Genomic DNA, 21404 nt, shown 5'->3' with positions numbered 1-21404 from the left:
CCTCTTTCAACAGAAAGGAGACTCTTCATGAGATGAAGATGAAAGGGGGTAGACTCAAGAATAATCTTAGGAAGTATTTCTTTAGAGAAGGTAGTGGATGCATGGAACGGCCTCCTAGTTGAGGTGGTGGAGACAAAAACAGTATTTGAATTCCAGCAACCATACAGCTGATCTTTGAGGGAGTGATGGGAATTCTAAGGCTAGATATATTGGATGGATGGGCAGACTACCCCCGCCATCGATCTATTTCCCTTCCACCCCCACCATCGATCTATTTCCCTTCCACCCCTGCCATCGATATATTTCACTTCCCCCCCGCCATCAATGTAGTTAGCAGTGCTGGAGCTGCCTCTAAGTGAAGTATCTAGCTAATTGTTTAGGGGTAGTAACCGCCATCAGAGAAAGCTACTCCCACACATGTTTATCCAGCCTGTGCAACGCAGTCCTTGTTGGTTGTTGTCTGAATATAAATCATCTTTTCAACATTCCCCCTGCTGTTGAAGCAGAGAACTATGCTGGATATCATTGAAAGTGAAGTATCAGGCTTATTTGGTTTGGAGTGGTAATTGCCGTATCAAGCAAGCTACTCCCCTGCAGGAGTCCTTTTTAACTAGGGGTCCCAGAGATTCCCCTTCCCATTTTCTCTTGTGGTTCAGGGGGACTCTGATGAGGGGGTGACTCCGACGTCAGCCTGGATCAGGGGATGGATGGCCCTGAGGGATTTTCACCAAAATTTATCCTCTTGATGCATAAAGCCTTCCTGGCAAGGAAGGGGACGTAGGGGAAGCAGGCGAGAGCTGGGCCTCCCCTATCCGTGCCAAAGAAACCTAAGAGGGCCATAGGTGGGTCTGGGGACTTACTGCATCGTCTCCTGCATAGAAGCCGTAGGGGGCAGCTTGTTCAGCTTTTACATGGAATGGACCAGGATTACCTCGGACTGTTGGGTGCTAGAGGTCATAAGAAATGGCTACGCTCTTAAATTTTCTGCCTGGTTAAGGAGGCCTTTCTTGAGTCTCACGTGGTCTCTCGCAGCAAGCGGGAGGCTGTGTGGTGGACGCTGCAGAGGTTACTGGATTTATGTGCCATAGCGCCCGTGCCGTGGGAGGTACAAGGGCAGGATAGGTACTCCATTTACTTTGTGGTTCCCAAGAAGGAGGGTACCTTCTGTCCCATTTTTGACCTGCAGAAGGTGAACAGGGTCTTTCGGCTGCCGCGTTTTCATATGGGGGACACTGCGCTCGGTTGTAGTGGCAGTCTGCAAAGGAGAGTTCCTGGCTTCCCTGGACTTGACGGAGATGTACCTTCATATTCTTATTCGGATGGACTATCAGAAGTTTCTTCGTTTCATAGTTCAGGGTCAGCATTTTCAGTTTCAGGCCCTTTCTTTCAGGCTGGCATCAGTGCCACGAACCTTTCCCAAGATGATGGTGGTGGTGGCTGTGGCCCTACGCGAGGAAAGAGTTCTGGTTCATCCGTACCTGAATGATCGGCTCATTCGAGCAAACTCAAAGGAGGAGTGTGAGAGGTAGCTTCAGCAGTGATGAACACCTTGCAATCACTCGGTGGGTCATAAATATACAAAAGAGCCACTGGCTCCCACCCAGTCCTTGGAGTTTGTGGGGGCCCTATTCGATACTAGAAAGGGTGATCTTGTCGGAAGACCGAATGAGGAGGTAGCAGGCACAGGTGACACGCCAATGGCTTGGGAATACTTTAAAGTGCTCGGTTCCATGGTATCCATGTTAGATTTGATTCTATGGGCGTTTGCGCATATGAGACCACTGCAGCACGCTCTGTTGTCCAGGTGGGACCCGTTGTCGGGACAATATAATCTGCTATTGCCCTGCTGCGAGAATCCAGGTCTGCTCTCTATTGGTGGCTGTCTGAGTGCAGTATGATGAAGGGAATGGACCTGAAACCCCCTGCCTGCGTGGTGGTCACCACAGACGCAGGTTAGCGTGTTTTCGGACAATGCAACAACGGTGGTGTACATTAACCGTCAAGGTGGGACGAATAGTCCGGCAGTAGCTCTGGAGGCACGGCGTTTGTTCGTGTGGGCAGAGCGCCATCTCAAGGGCTGTCACAGGGGCAGAAAACATACAGGCAGACTTCCTTAGCAGGCAGCAACTGGACCCAGGGGAATGGGAGTTGTCCCATGAGGCTTGGAACCGCATTTGTGCCTGGTGGGATGTTCCCCAGCTGTGCCTCATGGCGACATGGTTCAACACAAAGACAGATTTTTCTCAGTCGCAGAAAAGAGGTCGGTTCGGTGGGCCTGGATGCTCTAGTGTGCCCTTTGCTGTTGGGGATCCTGCTGTATGTGTTTCCTCCTTGGCCTCTGGTTGGTTGAATTCTGAGGTATATAGAAGCGCATCCTAGTTCCGTGGAAATGTTAATTCTTAGCAATATTTTAAATTGCATTTCTCTTCAAGATACTCATGTCCGCGATCGCTTCCAGGCAATGAGGAGTCTTCTGAGTATTCATGGACGTAGGCCCTCGAGGAGTGAGTACCGGATCCCGTCTTGGCAATCTGAAATCAAGAAGAGAGAGCGGAGCCCCCGTGGAGCGAGTACTCCTTGTAAGTTTGAAAAGGCCGAGCAGTGGAGAGGATTCCCCTCGCTGACTCGGATCGTTGTTGCAAGTATCGTGGACTGCCAAAGCAAGTCCTGTTGGAGTTCCTTGCTAACTCGTTAGAGATTAGCAAACAAAGACCTTTTAAAGTGAAAATGGATGACGTAACTACGGGGGGGGGGGGGGGGGACGCCCCCGAGGTTCGCGCCATTGCTGGTACAAAGTCTGGAGTGCGCGCGCGCCATTACGTCATCAGGAACATGGCAGATCCGTAGCGTCAAGCCAGCCCGGGGACACCGGGACCAAGAGGCAGGGAGAAGCCACAGCTGCATCTGTCCATCAGAGCCGAAGGGAGTCGCTCCCAAGGTAGAGAGGGTGGAGCGAGGGGCGAGAAGAGGCATGAACGCAACAATTGGGGTCTTTATCCCCTGGTTGCTCCTCTAGAAAATCTCAAACTTCCAAGGTCCAGCCCTGCTATCTTTCAGATTGCAATGCAGAACTATCCAATTCTTATGAAGACTTCAGCCAAACACTTTGTGTAAACCCTCAGCAGTCTCTGAAGTACACAAGGCGCAGCCCTAGGAGCGGGAAGTGCGGCACAGTCTTGAAGTACACAAGGCGCTACCCGAAGAGCGGGGAGCGTGGCACAGTCTCTGAAGTACACAAGGCGAGGAGCGCAGAGCGTAGTACACCCACACTAAATCTCCAAGTAGCAATGAGTTTCCAGGAACCACCCCGAGGAGCAGGGAAGTCAGCAAACAGGGCTTCAGGAGCGCAGGGGCTTTCCCAAGGAGTGGGGTAGCCAGAGACAGGAGCGAGCCCCCGAGGAGCGGGTCCTCGAGAGTAAGTCTCACGCCAGAAGAAGCAGGAACTGGAACCGCGGGTCCGAGGAGACTGCAGCAGGAATCAGCAAGGAGGGAACTCGTTGCCAAGTCGATTAGGGCCAGGCCCGGTTCGAGCTTAAGAACATAAGAAATTGCCATGCTGGGTCAGACCAAGGGTCCATCAAGCCCAGCATCCTGTTTCCAACAGAGGCCAAACCAGGCCACAAGAACCTGGCAATTACCCAAACACTAAGAAGACACCATGCTACTGATGCAATTAATAGCAGTGGCTATTCCCTAAGTAAATCTGATTAATAGCCGTTAATGGACAGTGCCTTGTGTACTTCAGAGTCCAGGGCTAGTGATGTCATCAGGAGGAGATGCCCCGAGGTTCCCGCCCTAGCGTCCTTATAGGTGGGCCTGGTAGAGCGTGCGTGCGCCTAGGGAGGCCCGGAGGAGAGATGGAGGTCGGCTGCATCCCTGCTGCCATGAGGAACTCCGGAACAGGGTGACATGCGTCAGGAGTGGCTAGCCACAGCCGTGAGTACACCCCAGGAGGAGAGGGTGGGAGCACATAATGTAAGTAACAGCGGTCTCAGCTGTCTGCGACCAATGGTCGTAACACATTGGCCATCCTCCAGACGTCACATACAATGGATGATTTTAATGATAAGTTACAAATTTTAACTAATAGATCAGAAATTTCATTTTTTAGTTCCTTCAGTACCCTAGGATGCATACCATCCGGTCCAGGTGATTTGCTACTCTTTGTCAATCTGGCCTACTACATCTTCCAGGTTCACAGTGATTTGGTTAAGAAGTTACAAAAAAGAATATGGAAGAATCCAAATTCCTACACAATAATAGTATGAAAATTGGATCTCAAATTCCAAATCTTCAGGATTAGGAACAGTATAACTACTGCATCAATCAGCTTTGAAAAGAATAAAGAAAACTAGAATTTTACCCTATCAGGGAAAGGTCCTCAGTTACTAGACAATTTTGATAAGGAAGTATTTCAGAACCCCATGCTTAACGCACAAATAGCTGCTTACCAATTCCATATGGTTCAGATCTTACGTGACTGTTTGCAAATGCAGAAGTCATTTCTTCCATCAGGCAATACCATCTCAGCATACCCACAGCCATTTCTCGACATGGAAGAATGCATGTGCCATCTTATTTGCTCGATCTACAAAGTGTTTGACGTAACCTCAGGCTGCAGAGCAGTGTTTACCAACCCTCTCCAGGAGGCACACCTAGCCAGTCGGGTCTCCAGTAAATTTAAATCTATCTCATGAATAGTTGGAAGGGATCTTTCATTTCCCCTTACTAATTAATCTGGGGAGATTCCATAGGAAACAACTGAGAGACGTTTGGGTTTTGTTACCCTATGCGGAAACATGCAGATGGTGTATGCTAGCTGTTTATCATCCCAATGCACCTGATATCCAAGGAGGCAGGAGTGGTCTGCCCTAATTTCTTCTAATTTTTCTTCCTAATTTAAGGGAAAAGAATAAGAAAGTTCCTTTAGGGGTCAGCCTCAAATTGACTCATCTGCCTGCTTTTAAAGATTGTTTTTGTTGGGTTTGTGTCATTGTGGACCCTTGGTCGCAATGGAGATGACTCTGCCCACAGGGAGAGGTCCCGTGGGGAACCACTGCGATAGGCTGACCTCAGATAGCAGACACAGTATGGATAGAGGCTTTATTGTACTGCTGTAGATAGATGATGAATGCAGGAAGGTAAGGCACTGATCCAAGAAGTGCCAGTACGTTCAACAGGCTCAGATGTATAATCTCACCCAGATGTTCACGATAGGCGGGAGCCTGCAGTGCGGGTAATATCACGGCTGGTGGATGGAGCTGGAGCACCGGATCATAGAGGTACTCACAGGAATGATGGCGTCTTCCTGATGATGGAAAGTTGGGACCGAAGGTCCGTGGTGCAGGATATAGTGGCTGGTAAGCCCTCGAGGAGCGAGTACCCGATGGTCCGATATCCTGAAATGTAGAAGAGAGAGAAAGACCCCCGAGGAGCGGTTGTCTTAGTTAGAGAGGACCCCGAAGGAGCAGGTATCTAAAGCTTCTACAGGAGCGAGGCCCTTGGAGTGGAAGCAGCATCTAAGTGTGCAGCTTAGAGCGGTAGCGGAAGTGGAGGTTTGATATATCCAGAGGTACTGACGTCATGCGGTGGGGCCGCCCCTGAGGTTCCCTGAGGTTCCCTGAGGCCGCCCCTGAGGTTCCCTGAGGTTCCTACGCTCGCACCCTCCTAGGGTGCGAGCGTAGGAGATGTGCACGCTCGCACCCTAGGAGGCCACGGGAGTGAGCATGGCGGATGGGGACGCCCATGCTGGTTTGGAAATGCCGAGACCCTCGGCACTCGGCACCGGAGGCAGCCATCTTGCCCAAAGAGAGTGAAAGAGGAGAAAAAGAGGTAAGGCAGAGCAGTCATAGCCGTCTGTGACTGACAGACGCAACAGTTTTGGATTCTTTTAAGCCAGTTTTTGAGAATTCCCTATGAGAGCCTTGGTATGCCTCCACAGTGGATTGGGGTGCCTGCTGTGTAAGGTTAGATCATGTGTAAGGGAAGATTCTGGCAGTCTTGTGTCTCTCCTCCAGAGGATTTAAGATGTCTGGTGACCCAATACAGAGTAATTATATTTATGCATTAACGGGCCGATACAGTAAAAACCGCGGAAGAGCCGGCGCTCCGAGGCGAGCGTCCGCTCTCCTGACGCGCACCCAGGCCACTTTCCTGGGCGTGCAATTGAGTATTTAAATGAGGGCCTGCGATAAATGGAGGCGCTAGGGACACTAGCATGTCCCTAGCACCTCCTTTTTGACAGAAGCAGCGGCTGTCAGCGGGTTTGACAGCCAACGCTCAATTTTACCGGCGTTGGTTCTCGAACCCGCAGACAGCCACAGGTTTGGAAAACGGATGCCGGCTAAACTGAGTGTCCATCTTCCAACCCGCGGGCCGAGGGGAGATTTTAACGTTTTTTTTTTAATTTAAAATTTTTTTTAATTTTGGGGCCTCCGACTTAATATCGCTAGTAGCTTCGGGGGGGGGGGCGGGGGGGTGTTGGCCACGCGCTTTCGATGAGCTATTACCCCTTACTGTATAAGGGGTAAATATAGCGCGACGAAAACGCGCGGCCAAACTGGGGCTAAAGGTGCGCTCAGCCGAGCGCACTATACTGTAACGGCCCGTTAATGTCTTTTGCACTATCTCCTCTGGAGGCAAGGAAGTTTTATTCCATCCTTCCTGCTTCTCGTTTGATTTTTCCCCTTTTTCGGTTCATTCTAATATCTTTTCCACTTGGAGCTTAAAACCCATGGTACCTGGGAGTCAGCATACCAAGCCTTGGGAAGAGGGAAGTTTTTCATCCAGAAAGATACAGAGGTGTTACAAATCCCATCTAAAAGCAAGGGATCCCAGTAAAGTGCACTAGTAGGAGAAAAAAAGAAAATACAACACAAAGGTGACAAGAAGTTTGTTGCTATTGAGGGAAGTTTTACATAAAGGGGTGAGAAGTGCCCACCATAAGGAGTTAACAGAATCAAGAAAGAGAGTGAAGTACCCTTCTGGTGCAGTCTGAGAAGTTAAAGGATGTTAAAGGATTTCTTAGAAGATACTAAATCTGGAACTAAGTTCTGATTAAATATTGGGACTGTATACATTCTAACCACTTCCAGTGGGCAGATTTAAGAATTAAATTAGGAAGTAAAGGAGGATTGAACTAACTTCAGTCTACATAATCAGAGGAAACTGAGTAAGTGAGAGAAGAAGAAATTTCATTGTAAATAAGGAATGCTTCCAAAGTAGTTAAGAGACTTTGCTAGAAGATGTGAAGTCACAAGTTTATTCTATCTATCTGCTGTCTTATTGTTTATTGCTGCTAATCAGTTGAATGTGAGAAGTGTAAATATTATTCAATCATCTGATCAAACTATCAATAAAGAAGCTGGAAACCACCATTTCTCTCCTGTGTGTTTATTGGATGCAAAGAAAGTGTAAGTGAAGTAAAGGGTGGATACAGAGCTTGATTGTAAAGAAGCAGGGTATAAGAGCTTTTGTTCATCCCCAAACTGGAAGCCTCAGAGACTAAAGCTATCTGTGGAGTAAGGGAGAGTTATATAGAGACTGTAGAGGTGTTTTAAGCAGAAAGGGATTGGGAAACACTGCTCCTTAGGAGCATGTCAGATGGCTTGGTTGCGGGCCAGCAGCTTGTGGAATGATGTCCACGATAAGCTAGCGGACATCCCCTGCCTCAGAGACTACCTCTTTGAAGATAAACTCAACATGTGGTAGTGCAGTTTCTCTCGGAGCCACAGTCTGCTCCATGCCAATAGTACTATGCTTTTAAGTACTTACAGAGATGCCCCTTCTGGCACTATCAAAGATACAAAATCCTGCTTTTGCTTCCACAACAGCAACAGCTTCAGGTCTGAAGTCAGCAGTGAGAACGCCATCAATCAAAGGTAGCACAATGGGCCTAACCAAAGCCTGGGCCAAGTTGTTGACCATTGAAAGCCAACAGATGTCCTTCCCGATAGGAGGGAGAATCCAACCATACCTGGAGGAGTGGCACAGGCAGCGGTGTACCTAAACTATTTGGCACCCAGGGCGGATAATTCTTTTGGCACCACAATATAATATTTCAAAACAGCAGATACATCAAATAACATCCAATAATGAAACTAATAAGGATTAAAAAAAATCAAACCCTGAGATTGTCATGGATTGGCATAAACACATGCTGTTTCACACCCTCTCATATACATACACACACATCTCTTTTCTCAAATATCCCCTCTATCACACAGGCATACACATACACACACAGGCTCTGTCTCACACACATAACCTTTCTCTCTCTCTCTCACACACACAGGCTCTCTGGCTCTCTCATACATCCATTTTCTGTCTCCTCTCCCCTCCCAGACTTCCCAGTCTTCAGTAGTCCTCTCCACTCCCAGATGCCCCATTCCCCAGAAGTCTTGCTCCCCAGCCCCCTCTCCCATTGCAATCCCCAGCATCTTATTCCCCACCCTCTCTCCCCTTCCATACCTCTCAATCCCCAGCAGTCTTGCTCTCCAGCCCCCTCCCCTCCCAGACCTCCAAGCCAGCTTATATGCAATGTAATAATGCAAAAACAGAAATACCACCATTCCTCATAAAATATAGGTCAATCATAATAGTGTTAGAGTTTTGGACCCTTGTGTTGGAGTGACCACCTACCAGGAAAGCCCAGTAGGCACTCACTGCCAACTGACAGAAGACTGTGCAGAGACTGGTAGGAGTTTTGCCTATATCACCCTCTTTCCCTGCAGGTTGAGCCTTTGGGTTCCAGGTTCCGGAGGTCTTAGATGAGTGTCTCTAGTGAAGGCTAAGAAAGGTTCCTTATTCAGGCTGTGGTCGAGGCACGTGGCAGACAAGGATGGCCAGGTCACAGACTAAGGTCAGTACTAGGGGTCAGTCCAAGGGATTAAGGCAAGGCTGGGCAAGGCTGAAAGCACGGAAGGCTGGACAAGACTGAACACAAGGGCAATAAAGCTCTGGAATTTGTTGCCAGAGGATATGGTTAGTGCAGTTAGTGTAGCTGGGTTCAAAAAAGGTTTGGATAAGTTCTTGGAGGAGAAGTCCATTAACGGCTATTAATCAAATTTACTTACGGGCGGATTTTAAAAGCCCTGCTCGCGTAAATCCGCCCGGATTTACGCGAGCAGGGCCTTGCGCGCCTATTTTCCATAGGCCGCTGGCGCGCACAGAACCCCGGGACGCGCGTAGGTCCCGGGGTTTTTGGAAGGGGGCGTGTCGGGGGCGTGTCAGGGGCGGGGCTGAACGACGCGGCGTTTCGGGGGCGGGATGTGGCGTTTCGGAGGCGGGCCTGGGGGCGTGGTTTCAGCCCGGGGCGGTCCGGGGGCGTGGCCGCACCCTCCGGAACCGCCCCCGGGTCGGGTCTCGGCGCGCCAGCAGCCCGCTGGCACGCATGGATTTACATCTCCCTCCGGGAGGCGTAAATCCATGGATAAAGGTAGGGGGGGTTTAGATAGGGCCGGGGGGGGGTGGGTTAGGTAGAGGAAGGGAGGGGAAGGGGAGGGGGGGGCGAAAGAGAGTTCCCTCCGAGGCCGCTCCGATTTTGGAGCGGCCTCGGAGGGAACGGAGGCAGGCTGCGCGGCTCGGCGCGCGCCGGCTGCCCAAAATCGGCAGCCTTGCGCGCGCCGATCCAGGATTTTAGAGGATACGCGCGGGTATGCGCGTATCTTATAAAATCCAGCGTACTTTTGTTTGCGCCTGCTGCGCAAACAAAAGTACGCGATCGCGCAGTTTTTAAAAATCTACCCCTTAGGGAATAGCATTGCTATTACTTGCATCAGTAGCTTAGGATCTTCTTAGTGTTTGGGTAATTGCCAGGTTCTTGTGGCCTGGTTTGGCCTCTGTTGGAAACAGGATGCTGGGCTTGATGGACCCTTGGTCTGACCCAGCATGGCAATTTCTTATGTTCTTATGAGGCTGAAGAAGGCAAGGCAGGGTTGAAGACATGGAAGGCTGGTCGAGGCTGAAGATGAAGGCAAGGCAAGGCTGGAGACACAGAAGGCTGGATGAAGCTGAAGAACAAAACAAGGTAGGGGGTTACGACATATCCGAAGCAGAAACTCACGCTACCTGGAGGTAGTTGACCTGTTCCTGAGGCATTGTGTGAGTGCCGATGGAGGCCCTTTATAGGATAGAGGCCTGACATCATTGGTAGGTGCCAGTGGGACTAAGTCCCACGCGCACGTACCTAGGCGCACGTTAGGAGGAAGTTGGAGTAGCAGTCACTGGCCGCGAAGAATCCTGTCTGTGGCATCCTGCCACGTGCCCGTCACCAGTGACATTCCCCGGTCCAGCAGTGAAAGGTGAGGGAGCCGGCAAATGTAACAAATAGTAAACCATTCTAATAAAAACAATATTTCAAAACAGATTACAAATAGAACAGCTAATAAATAAGAATAAGGCTAAAAAAACCTTTAAATATTTCCCATAAATCAATTAAATATTTTAAAACAGCAGACATATAACACCCAAAAATAACACCCAATAATAAAACTAATAAGGATGAAAAATTTCCATCTCTCCATATCTGGTGTTCTGAATGGAGGGCAGCTGGAGAGGGGGTGTTGTAGACACCACCTCCTGGAGTGGCACAGGACTGGAATGGAGTGTGGATGGCCCGGTGAAGCTGGAGAGCTGGTACAAGGTGCAGGCTGGGCTGGAGCACTGGAATAAGGTGCAGGCTGGAATTGAGTGCTAGTAAGAGTTGAACTGGAACCTCGGGAACAGAGTGAGGTGAGCGTGGAACTGGATGCAGGTAAATGTGGAACTGGAGTGCTGGTAAGGTTGGAACTGCAACGCAGGAACAGAGTGAAGGTAAGAGTGGAGTTGGATGCAGGTATACATGGAGCTGGAACAGATAGGATCTGAGTGCGGGTAAGCGTGAATTGGAATAGCTGAAACAGACTGGATCTGGCTGCTGGTATATGTGGAACTGGATCGCTGGAACAGACAGGGACTGAGAGCAAGCAAATGTAGAAGTGGGACTCTGGAGACAGGGACTAGGGTAAGACAGACTAGGGCCAGACAGAACAAACCAGGATAAGGACTACACAGAACATGGAACATAGAGGGCCCGAAGGCAGTGTAGGCAAGAAAGACCCCGAGGGGCAAGGCAGCGAGAGGACTAGAAGCAGGGAGAGACCTGGGGGTCTCAGAGCTAGGCCAGGGGTCAGAAAACAGAGAGGTCAAGGGTAGGCCACCAGGCAAGGAAGGGTCAGAAGGCCTGCAGACCACAGAGCAAGGCTTTGAACAGAAGGTCGGATGGCCACAAGGCAAGCTGGAGTCAGAAGGCCCAGAGGCCAGGAAGCAAAGCTAGGAATGGCGTGAGAAATCCACAAGGCAGAGGGGGCTAGAGCAGGGATCCAAGAAGGACTTGATGCCAAAACACTGAGGCATGGGCGAGAGTCTGGGTGTGGTACAGGCTAGAGAGAAGGGGTTGGTCATTCAGGGGAATGAACTCGTGGAGGCAGAAGCACAGGCTGAGGACAGGAGCCCAAGAATACTGGAGAACAGTTCAGAACTGGGCTCACTGGGGTCCTCTGGTGGAAGGGAGGCTGCACAGCAACCAGAATCGCAATACCTGGGAACTTTTGATTTCCAGTCACCCTGAGATTGTCGTGGATTAGTGGAGGGGAGGTTGGTGAGCAGGGAAAGAGACAACACAAACTTTCTCCTCGCTCTCATATACACGCACATTCAATTCACACTCACACACATACACCCTTCTACCCTCTCTTTTTCTCATTTTCTCTTCCTCCCTCCCCTTCCCCCGTTTTCTTCCATCTCACACACCTCTCAGTCACTCATCCCCCTCGCCTTCCCTCTCTCACTCACCCCTCTTCACTCACTCTCATGTCCCTTCCCTTCCAGTCACTCACTTCCATTCACCCCCTCCCTTCCACCCAGTCTCTCTCCTTCCTTCTCCTCTCAGTATCTTACCACCTCCCTTCTCTCTCAGCCACTCAAAACCCTCAGCCCTTCCCATCCCTCACTCTCAGTCCTTCCCTTTCTTTCCTTCGCTCATACCCCTTTTCTTCCTCTCATTCACAGCCTGCCATATGACTCAACCCTACCCCACCCAGGTGGTCCTGCTGGCTGGATATGAGAAGCCCACCGGCAGGTCACAATCTGGCTCACACTGGGCACTGAGTGCCACCATGTGAAGCCTCTTCTTGCTGGCAGGGGGGGGTGGGAACTCTGCCAGCTCGCAGGGCCTCTGATCTCTGGTAGGGGGTGTCACACCCTGGTTGGGTTTTTGGGGGGGTCTTTATTTATGAGATGCATTTGCATGCACTGCATGTGGGTGCATTTCATGCATGTTCACTGCGGGTGTCCTGGGGGCCTCGGCTTGGCTGACTTGTGGCGCTCAAGGACCAGGGTTGGTTACCCTTACTTCTAGAACATTGCTCTCTCCTGCTTGCTAGCAGCAGTGACTCCAGCACTGTGCTCCCTTCTTTGATGGTACCACCTCCTGCACATTATTCCTCTGGGCCTCATGCTGGCAGAATTTTGCCACTCCCAAAATTTGCCACTCTAGGTGACTGCCATTAAAGGAAGCACTGGCCCTGAAAACAAGGCTAAATAAACAGAAAGCAAGGACTTTATGCTAGTTAAAAAAAAAATATTTTATAACTCATAAACCTAAAATCAACAGATCGCTAGACATGAGATGAGGCATAATTTCTCAGAGCATGTCCAAACTTGATAAACTGTCTTCCTACCATCATACTGTGCACCCTTCACAGGGTTTCGCTTTGGTGTTAGGAGCACTGCTTTATCTTATCTTGGTTGTGTGCATAGGTTCTCCCTTCTTTCAGGCCTTTATTTTGGCAAAAGAAATGTGGAAAAACTGGTTTCGTGATTAATCGCACCACTTCCCTCCCTTCCACCCAACGAAAAGATATCCTCTTACTATTTCTCTGCCTCAGTAATGTTCACTTCTGCTGTGTAGCAAGCCGGTTGGTGTGTGCAGCTCACTGGCTTCTCCAGTCCATTTACAGCGACAAGACCAAGGAGTGTGAGGGAGACAAAGACTATGGCAGGAGAAGAGGACAGAAATCTTAGAGATCTGAGGGAGCTCGTGAAGAAACATGAAAACAAGACCTGTGCAGACTGTGGAGCACCAGGTGAGCAACCCCTGTTCCCCTGCCTTTCCCTCCTTCATGCACAGCTCTTTCTGCTCAGGAACAAGCTGGCTTCAGTCTTTGATAGGAGCCAGGATCAGTGTGAGAGACGGGAATGTGCAAAATCTTTCATATTCTCTGTCCAGTCTTTTTCTACAACTGGGCTTCGACAAGTCACTCAGATCCCCTCCGACTCCTCAGGTGCACATAAATTGTGAGCAGGGGAAGAAGGACAGTCACAGAAGGCAAAGACAACAGAAGTGAAAGGGAGAGAGGACTTAGGTTAAAAAAAAACCCAATTAGGAGATATTTAATTTATTTATTTATATTTATGCATATTCATGTACCAAAGAAAATGGTACTTATGGATATCTCTGATTTGCATAAAATATAGAAGATCCCATACATTTCTAGTTATAGAATGCATATTGACATTCAGTACATCATTCTATAGTGGTCATATCTTACTCCAGCTTTGTTAAACAAAGAATGGCTGATTACTTTTGAAGGGTTTGCATACTAAAAGGCACATTAAAAGACATGATAGGATTGTGTAAAATTTGATTTCCAATCACCCTGAGATTGCCATGGACTAGCAGGGGCAGGGGACTGGAGGGAAGGCTGGAGGCAGCAGTGTGCACACACACACACACACTTCCTCTTTCACACACTCATGTTCCCTCTCATACTATTTCACCCAAATGCATGCTCATTGTCACACACATGCTCACTTGTTCACCCACATACACACACTCACCCGTGCACATCCACTCACTTCTCTTCCACACACACATGCACACTCCCACCAAGCCCACTCATACTCACATGTCCGCGTACACTCACTTCTCTGCTTCTCACACCCATATTCACTCATCTTCTCTCCTCACCTCGAACCCTTCGGGCCACAGCAGCCTCCTCTTTCCCCAGACCCGCAGGGACCAATGCTCCTCCTCTTTCTCCTTTTGCGGTGCGGGCCTGATGTTGCCCGTTTCATCTTCCCTGCTGCTGCTGCTGCTTTTTTCCTCTTCTGCTTGGAGGGCCGTTGCCGCCTGTTTCTTGTTCCCTGCTACAAGGGGGCTGACACTCTTGCTGTTCCTCCTCCTGCTGTGTGGGAACCGATGCTCTTCTTCTTTTTCCTCCTGTCGTGGGGGCTGACACACCTCCTCCTTCGGGCCCTCACTGCTCCAGCGACTTTTTCTTCTTCTACCTGCTTCCACAGCAGCAGCAGCAGCCAGAGCTTTCAGATGTTGGCCTGAGACCCAGCAATTTGTTCAGAATTCTGGAGTCTCCGGGCCAGATCCAGAGGGTTCCCGGGGATGTCTAAAACCTGTGCCTTTTAGGTCTGTATGGTATGTATGAATTCCTAACTAATGGTCACAACCTCCACCCATGTAGATCAATGAGTTGCAATAGATTCTGCCGTAGATAATGTAAAATGGCAATTGGTTCTTATTAAGCTTTTATGCCGTAGGAGGACACCCGATGATATAAAAAGTGAGACTTGCTGACAGAGGATATTTTTATCATTTTGCCTGGTTACAATGAGGGCATCTTTTTCCATGGAGGGTGTAAATTCTATACTTTACTCCTAGGCTTAAGGCTTACCTTCCCTTTGAAGAGATCCTAGGAGGAATTATGGGGGCACCAGCAAAGACTCATAATAAAAACTTTTTAAAATATATCCGAAGCAAGAAACCTGTGAGGGAATCGATTGGACCGTTAGATGACAGAGGGGTTAAAGGGGCTCTTAGGGAAGATAAGGCCATTGCAGAAATACTATATTAATTCTTTGTTTCTGTGTTTACCAATGAGGATGTTGGGGAGATACCGGTTACAGAGATGGTTTTCAAAGGTGATGAGACTGATGAACTGAACCAAATCACTGTGAACCTGGAAGATGTAGTAGGCCAGACTGACAAACTAAAGAATAGCAAATCACCTGGACCGGATGGTATGCATCCTGGGGTACTGAAGGAACTCAATGAAATTTCAGATCTATTAGTTAAAATTTGTAACCTTTTATTAAAATCATCCATTGTACCTGAAGACTGGAGGGTGGCTAATGTAACCCCAATATTTAAAAAAGGCTTCAGAGGCGATCCAGGAAACTATAGACCAGTGAGCCTGACTTTAATACTAGGAAAAATTGTGGAAACTATTCTAAAGATCAAAATCACATAGCATATAGAAAGACAAGGTTTAATGGAACACAGTCAGCATGGCTTTACCCAAGGCAAGTCTTGCTTCACAAATGTGCTTCATTTTTTTTGAAGGGGTTAATAAACAGGTGGATAAAGGTGAACCAGTAGATGTAATGTATTTCGATTTTCAGAAGGTGTTTGACAAAGTCCCTCATGAGAGGCTTCTAAGAAAACTAAAAAGTCATGGGATAGGAGGCGGTGTCCCTTTGTGGATTACAAACTAGGTAAAAGACAGGAAACAGACAATAAGATTAAATGGTCAATTTTCTCAGTGGAAAAGGGTAAACAGTGGAGTGCCTCAGGGATCTATACTTGGACAGATGCTTTTCAATATATTTATAAAAGATCTGGAAAGGAATACGATGAGTGAGGTTATCAAATTTGCAGATGATACAAAATTATTCAGCGTAGTTAAATCACAAGCAGATTGTGATAAATTGCAAGAGGACCTTGTGAGACTGGAAGATTGGGCATCCAAATGGCAGATGAAATTTAATGTGGACAAGTGCAAGGTGATGCATATAGGGAAAAATAATATTTGCTGTAGTTACACGATGTTAGGTTCCATATTAGGAGCTACCACCCACATTGAGGGCCCAATTATTGTTCATCTTTTTCTTCATAGCTGCTTCTTGTTACCTTCCTCCCAGTTCGGTATTCCCTGTTAACATGTAATTTCCAAGCTTATTTCATTCATTGTAAACTGGTATGATGTCCACAACTAATGCCGGTATATAAAAATGTTTAAATAAATAAATAAATAAATAAATAATACATTGAAATCATCGGCTCAGTGTGCTGCAGCAGTCAAAAAAGCAAATAGAATGTTAGGAATTATTAGGAAGGGAATGGTTAATAAAACGGAAAATGTCATAATGCCTCTGTATCGCTCCATGGTGAGACCGCACCTTGAATACTGTGTACAATTCTGGTCGCCGCATCTCAAAAAAGATATAGTTGCGATGGAGAAAGTACAGGGAAGGGCAACCAAAATGATAAAGGGGATAGAATACTCCCCTATGAGGAAAGGCTGAAGAGGTTAGGGCTGTTCAGCTTGGAGAAGAGACGGCTGAGGGGGGATATGATAGAGGTCTTTAAGATCATGAGAGGTCTTGAACGAGTAGATGTGACTCGGTTATTTACACTTTTGAATAATAGAAGGACTAGGGGGCATTCCATGAAATTAGCAAGTATCACATTTAAGACTAATCGGACAAAATTCTTTTTCACTCAATGCACAATTAAGCTCTGGAATTTGTTGCCAGAGGATGTGGTTAGGGAAGTTAGTGTAGCTGGGTTTAAAAAATGTTTGCATAAGTTCTTGGAGAAGTCCTGCTATTAATCAGGATGACTTAAGGAATAGCCACTGCTATTACTGGCATAAGTAGCATGGGATGTATTAGTGTTTGGGTACTTGCCAGGTACTTGTAGCCTGGATTGGCCACTGTTGGAAACAGAATGCTGGACTTGATGGACCCTTGGTCTGACCCAGTATTTCAATTTTTTATGTTCTTAAAGAGAACTGCCTGCCTTGGAAGTCTCATCATTTATCCCAACGTCTCATTTACATTGTGATGGACTGTGTAAGGAATGAATTCTCTATAATGAAGGAAATTTTGTGTTGCTGCTAAAGAGTTTATTTTGCCATTGACTGTCTGCCCTACTGTTAGAATCCTGTGGAAGTGTAACTGGTGAAGACACCCTGAGGCCAATATTCAAAGCAATTAAACTAGATAACTCACAAGTTAACCAGTTAAATAGCGAGTTTTAAATATCCCCTCTTACTTATTTCCTTACCTTATCCGACTAAGATTTAGCCAAATAAGAAAGGTGCAATATTATGGGCACATTGGGGCTTTCTGAGGGTTGTTTGATTATCTCCAGACATGCCTTTGAGTTTGGGAGCAGGTTTAAAGTTATCCAGGACCGTGCTCCTGAGTAACATTTCCCTTAACTGCTATATTCAAAGAATATAGCTGGTTAAGTACCGATGCAGTATTTAAAAAAAAAAAAAAAAAAAAAAAAAAAAGGGCCATGATGCATTCCTGCCAGCCTGATCCTCTCCCTTCCCCTGTGAAACACATTCCCCTGTTGGGCAAATTCCTCCCCCGCCCCCTAATAAAAATCCAAGCAAAAATGACACAGACCTATGTGCTCCAAAACCCACTTTCCTCTTCCTTCCACTCCCCCCCCCCCCCCCCGAAATTATAAAAATAAGTCTATCCCCAATCAATCCAGCCAGCTCCCTCCCATCCTTCCTGGACCCTCTCATACTTCCAAATGTCGCCGGAGGCCGGGAAGAGGAGCCAAGCAGTATTTTGACAGCAATGCTGGGTGGCTTATGTGGCCAGCGTAGATGTCACAGCAATACCGGTTGTGCCGGGAGCTGGTCGCTTCTTCCCAGCTCCCAGTGGGCATTTGGAGATATTAGGGAGGGGTTTCCGGGTGGGGTGGGAGAGTACAGAGTGGGTTGACCGGTGTTGGGAGTAATGAACGGGGAAGATTGATTTGCCAGGATTGACTTATTTTCACAGTTTCTGGAAGGGGGGGACGGGGGACTTTCGGGCATATTGGCCCATAACGTTTTCGCTTGTTTAGAGGGTGCTTCGGGGAGAAGGATGCTCGCCTGACGGGGATTTCACAGGGGTGAGGGGAGGATCGGGCTGGCAGGCCTGCACTGTTGCCTTTACTATTTTAAATACCGCATTGGTGCTTAATTTGCTATATTCTTTGAAAACAACCAGTTAAGGGCAAAATTACGTCCAGATAACTTGGAAACATAACCATTGATTTTCAAAGATAGCTGACTAGGTTTCAAAGTTATTCGTCTACATATAGCTGGATAACTTTATTCAGGGATATTAAGTCGGACATTCATCCTGCTGAATAACCCTGATAAATTATTTGGTTAGCTAACAGGATAAATTATTTGTTTTAGGCTTTTTGGAGTATTGGCCTCCATATTGTTTTGTCTGTTTAGTACATTTAGAAACACTAGGTAGTTGTGGACTGAACTCTTAATCACAGGGCTTGGGTTCACTGAAGGCGGTAGTGATTGTGACCTTGTGGTGCGTTTGAAGAAGCCCAACTAATTGAGAAGGGTGACCTCTTCACCCACAGTGGGGAGCGGTTCCCAGTCCACTGAGAAGGATCACAAAGGAAAAAGCCTTAAGAGCCTGGTCCATTACACCATCTGCCTGACCACTGCTTCTGTTTTTTAACCCACAGCCCAGTGCAAGGAAAGGCCAGAAGCCCTCTGTTACACATGGTTTTTATTTATGTGTCCCTTGCAGGGATTACGTAAAGATTCAAAGTATTTAGAGAAAGGTGGTTAAACAAAATTTACAATACATCTGGATGTAAATTACTGTTGGATTATCATTTGTTACTTCTGAATCGAACCTAAGTGTGTTCTAAATCAGAAGAGTCTGATGAACTAGATTAATAATTGCCTCTAACACAAAAAGCATATTCTAGAGATGGAGCACTTTTTGTTAAGGATGACTTATCCTCTTTTAATGCTATTTGGTCTCCCTTTTTGAGTCTTGCAGATTAGCACATTGGGCCTGATTCATGAAGGCTTTTCTCCCATTCTTAGTCCGATTAAAATAAAGTGATCTTAGGTTAACACACGGTTGGACACGTGTTATGGACGCGCTGGACTAACACCCGATGCAATAAGGGGATTAGTGCGTCCAAAACATGCCCAAAAACACTGTTTAGCTGATACCGGTTCTGATTCACATCGTGAAATTTTTATCTTGCAGTCCGATCGGGTTTTCTTTATCGGCTGCGCCCAAGCTGATAACCAAAAAATACAGCCGACTCTTTAAAATGAGTTTGTTAGTATCCCCCCACACTCCGGACTGCCCCCCCCCCAAATCTTTTAAGTACCTGGTGGTCCAGCGGGGGTCCTGGGAGCATTCTCCCGCACTCGGGCCGTCGGCTGCCACTAATCAAAATGGCGCCGATGGCCCTTTGCTCTTACCATGTGACAGAGGCTATCGGTGCCATTGGTCGGCCCCTGTCACATGGTAGGTGCACTGGATGGCCCGTGCCATTTTTAAAGATGGCGCCGGCTGTCCATTGCTCCTACCATGTGACAGGGACCGGCCAATGGCACGGATACCCTGTCACATGCTAAGGGCAAAGGGCCATCGGCGCCATTTTGTTTACTGGCAGCCGACGGCCCGAGTGCGGGAGAATGCTCCCAGGACCCCCGCTGGACCACCAGGTATTTAAAAGATTTGGGGGGGGGGGGGGGCAGTCCGGAGTGTGGGGGGATACTAACAAACTCATTTTAAAGAGTCGGCTGTATTTTTTGGTTATCAGCTTGGGCGCAGCCGATAAAGAAAACCCGATCGGACTGCAAGATAAAAATTTCACGATGTGAATCAGAACCGGAATTCGAACCGATACCGGTTCCGATTCACATCTCTAAACCTTCCACTGTTGAAAAACTCTAAGTAGGGAGACTTTTTTTGACAGGATTTAAAGCAGTATGATCTGTCAAGTATTTTTTGAGGAAAAGACAAGTTAAACAGCAGAAGGGAAAATCCTGCCTTGCACTGATTCATGCATCTGGGTCAGAGTTATATTGTCGTCACTTGTACTCTCTTGGGGCCTCTGTCTGGGCTTTTGGTTTTGCGTTATTTGCTGACTCAGCACTTGTATGGCGTCTGTTTTAGTTTTGTGAGCCAGAGGGGAATGGACTGGAACAGAAAAACTCAGGAGCTGCATGAGCCAGTGTAGAAGCTACAGCCATGGTTTAAACTTTTTTGTTTTCTGTAGCACTTCTGTAATATATATGGTGTTAATGTAGCTCCTCTGTCTTCAGATCTTCAACAAACAGATTGAACAATTATTAATATTACCGCCATTTCTATCTGCTTCACAGAGTTCGAATGAATGTCAGCTATACTGCAAGTTTAACCTGCAACCTCAGGTCAGAAAAAAACATTGCAAGCCACAATTTTAAGGAACAGAGCTGGTCCTCTATCATATAGCAGTTTCAGAAGGACATAGGTCTGTAAGTAGAGCCTTGTTATGGTTAATGGTGTTTGGGTGGATCCTTGGACATTGTAGCAGCTGACCACGCCCACGGGGGGCAGTCCCATGAGGGACCACGGTGTCAGGCTAAACTCTGGCCACAAACACAGATTTGAATCTTTTATTAAACAGTTTTGGAAACCACCAGAGGTGGCAGTAGTGAGTAGTGGTGTAGAGCCCGGCTGGGCAGGTCTCCCACAGAACGCTGGAACAGCGAATCCTCTGCTAGGCAGTGCTGTAGTGGAAAGAGACAGAGTTATGAGCACACAATGAGAAGCATTCAGAGTCCCAGGTAGAATTAGGAGAAGCTCCGAGACAGGGAGAGCAGGCCCTCGAGGAGCGAGTACCTGATCCCTTAGAGTAGAGAGACTCAGTTGTATTGTACTCACGCAGCAGTAACAGAGATTCCACTAGACGAGAGGTCTGGCACCGGAGCGGAGGGAAGGCCCTCGAGGAGCGAGTACCTGGTTCCAGTGAAGCAGTACTGTGGAATAGATGGTATCTGTACTCACTGATGGAAACTGTTGGTGAAGTCTTCCAAGTAGAAGGGTTTGAAGATGCAGGCAGCGACTCAGGGAACATGGGCCCTCGAGGAGCGAGTACCGGTTTCCTGATGGCACCTGAAAGAAGCAGAGGAGGCCCCCGAGGAGAGGGTACCCCATTAGTAACCCCGAAGGGTTTAAGAGTTCCAGAAGCGCTGGAGTGGCAGAGCAGCTTCAGTACGGAGAGCGAATCCCATCCATAAGGTATCCGTTGCTAACTTGATGAGCTAGCAAATACTGTAGGCTTAAATATCCGGGAGGCGTGACATCATATCAGGGGACACCCCTGAGGTTTGCGCCAACGTGAAAATAAGATGAGGGCGGCGAGCACGCGCACGCCCTAAGGTACCTTGGAGGAGCATGGCGTGAGACAGCACCAAAGCCGGTCTGGGGACGCCGGAGAGGACGGCAAACAGACGCCATGGCAGCCAGTAGTCCGAGGTGAGCGGGAGGAGCCACAAGAAGTGAAAGGTAGGCGGGGCGAAGCCGTC

The 21404-nt window shown here is 47.9% G+C and overlaps 1 protein-coding gene across 3 annotated transcripts in view; it reads left to right on the top strand.

Annotated features, from left to right (window-relative positions):
• Positions 1–12886: 12886 nt before the first annotated feature.
• The window catches only part of LOC115084802 (arf-GAP with dual PH domain-containing protein 1-like), a 66839-nt gene continuing 58321 nt past the window's right edge, over positions 12887–21404 (top strand). For all 3 annotated transcript variants that reach the window (XM_029590105.1, XM_029590106.1, XM_029590104.1), the window contains exon 1: positions 12887–13124. In XM_029590105.1, the coding sequence (XP_029445965.1) occupies positions 13034–13124 (91 nt within the window). In that variant the 5' untranslated portion in view covers positions 12887–13033. The remainder of the gene's footprint in view (positions 13125–21404) is intronic.

The sequence above is a fragment of the Rhinatrema bivittatum genome, chromosome 2, assembly GCF_901001135.1.
Source record: "Rhinatrema bivittatum chromosome 2, aRhiBiv1.1, whole genome shotgun sequence".
Classification (NCBI taxonomy): domain Eukaryota; kingdom Metazoa; phylum Chordata; class Amphibia; order Gymnophiona; family Rhinatrematidae; genus Rhinatrema; species Rhinatrema bivittatum.
This window is presented reverse-complemented; position numbering and strand designations above follow the sequence as displayed.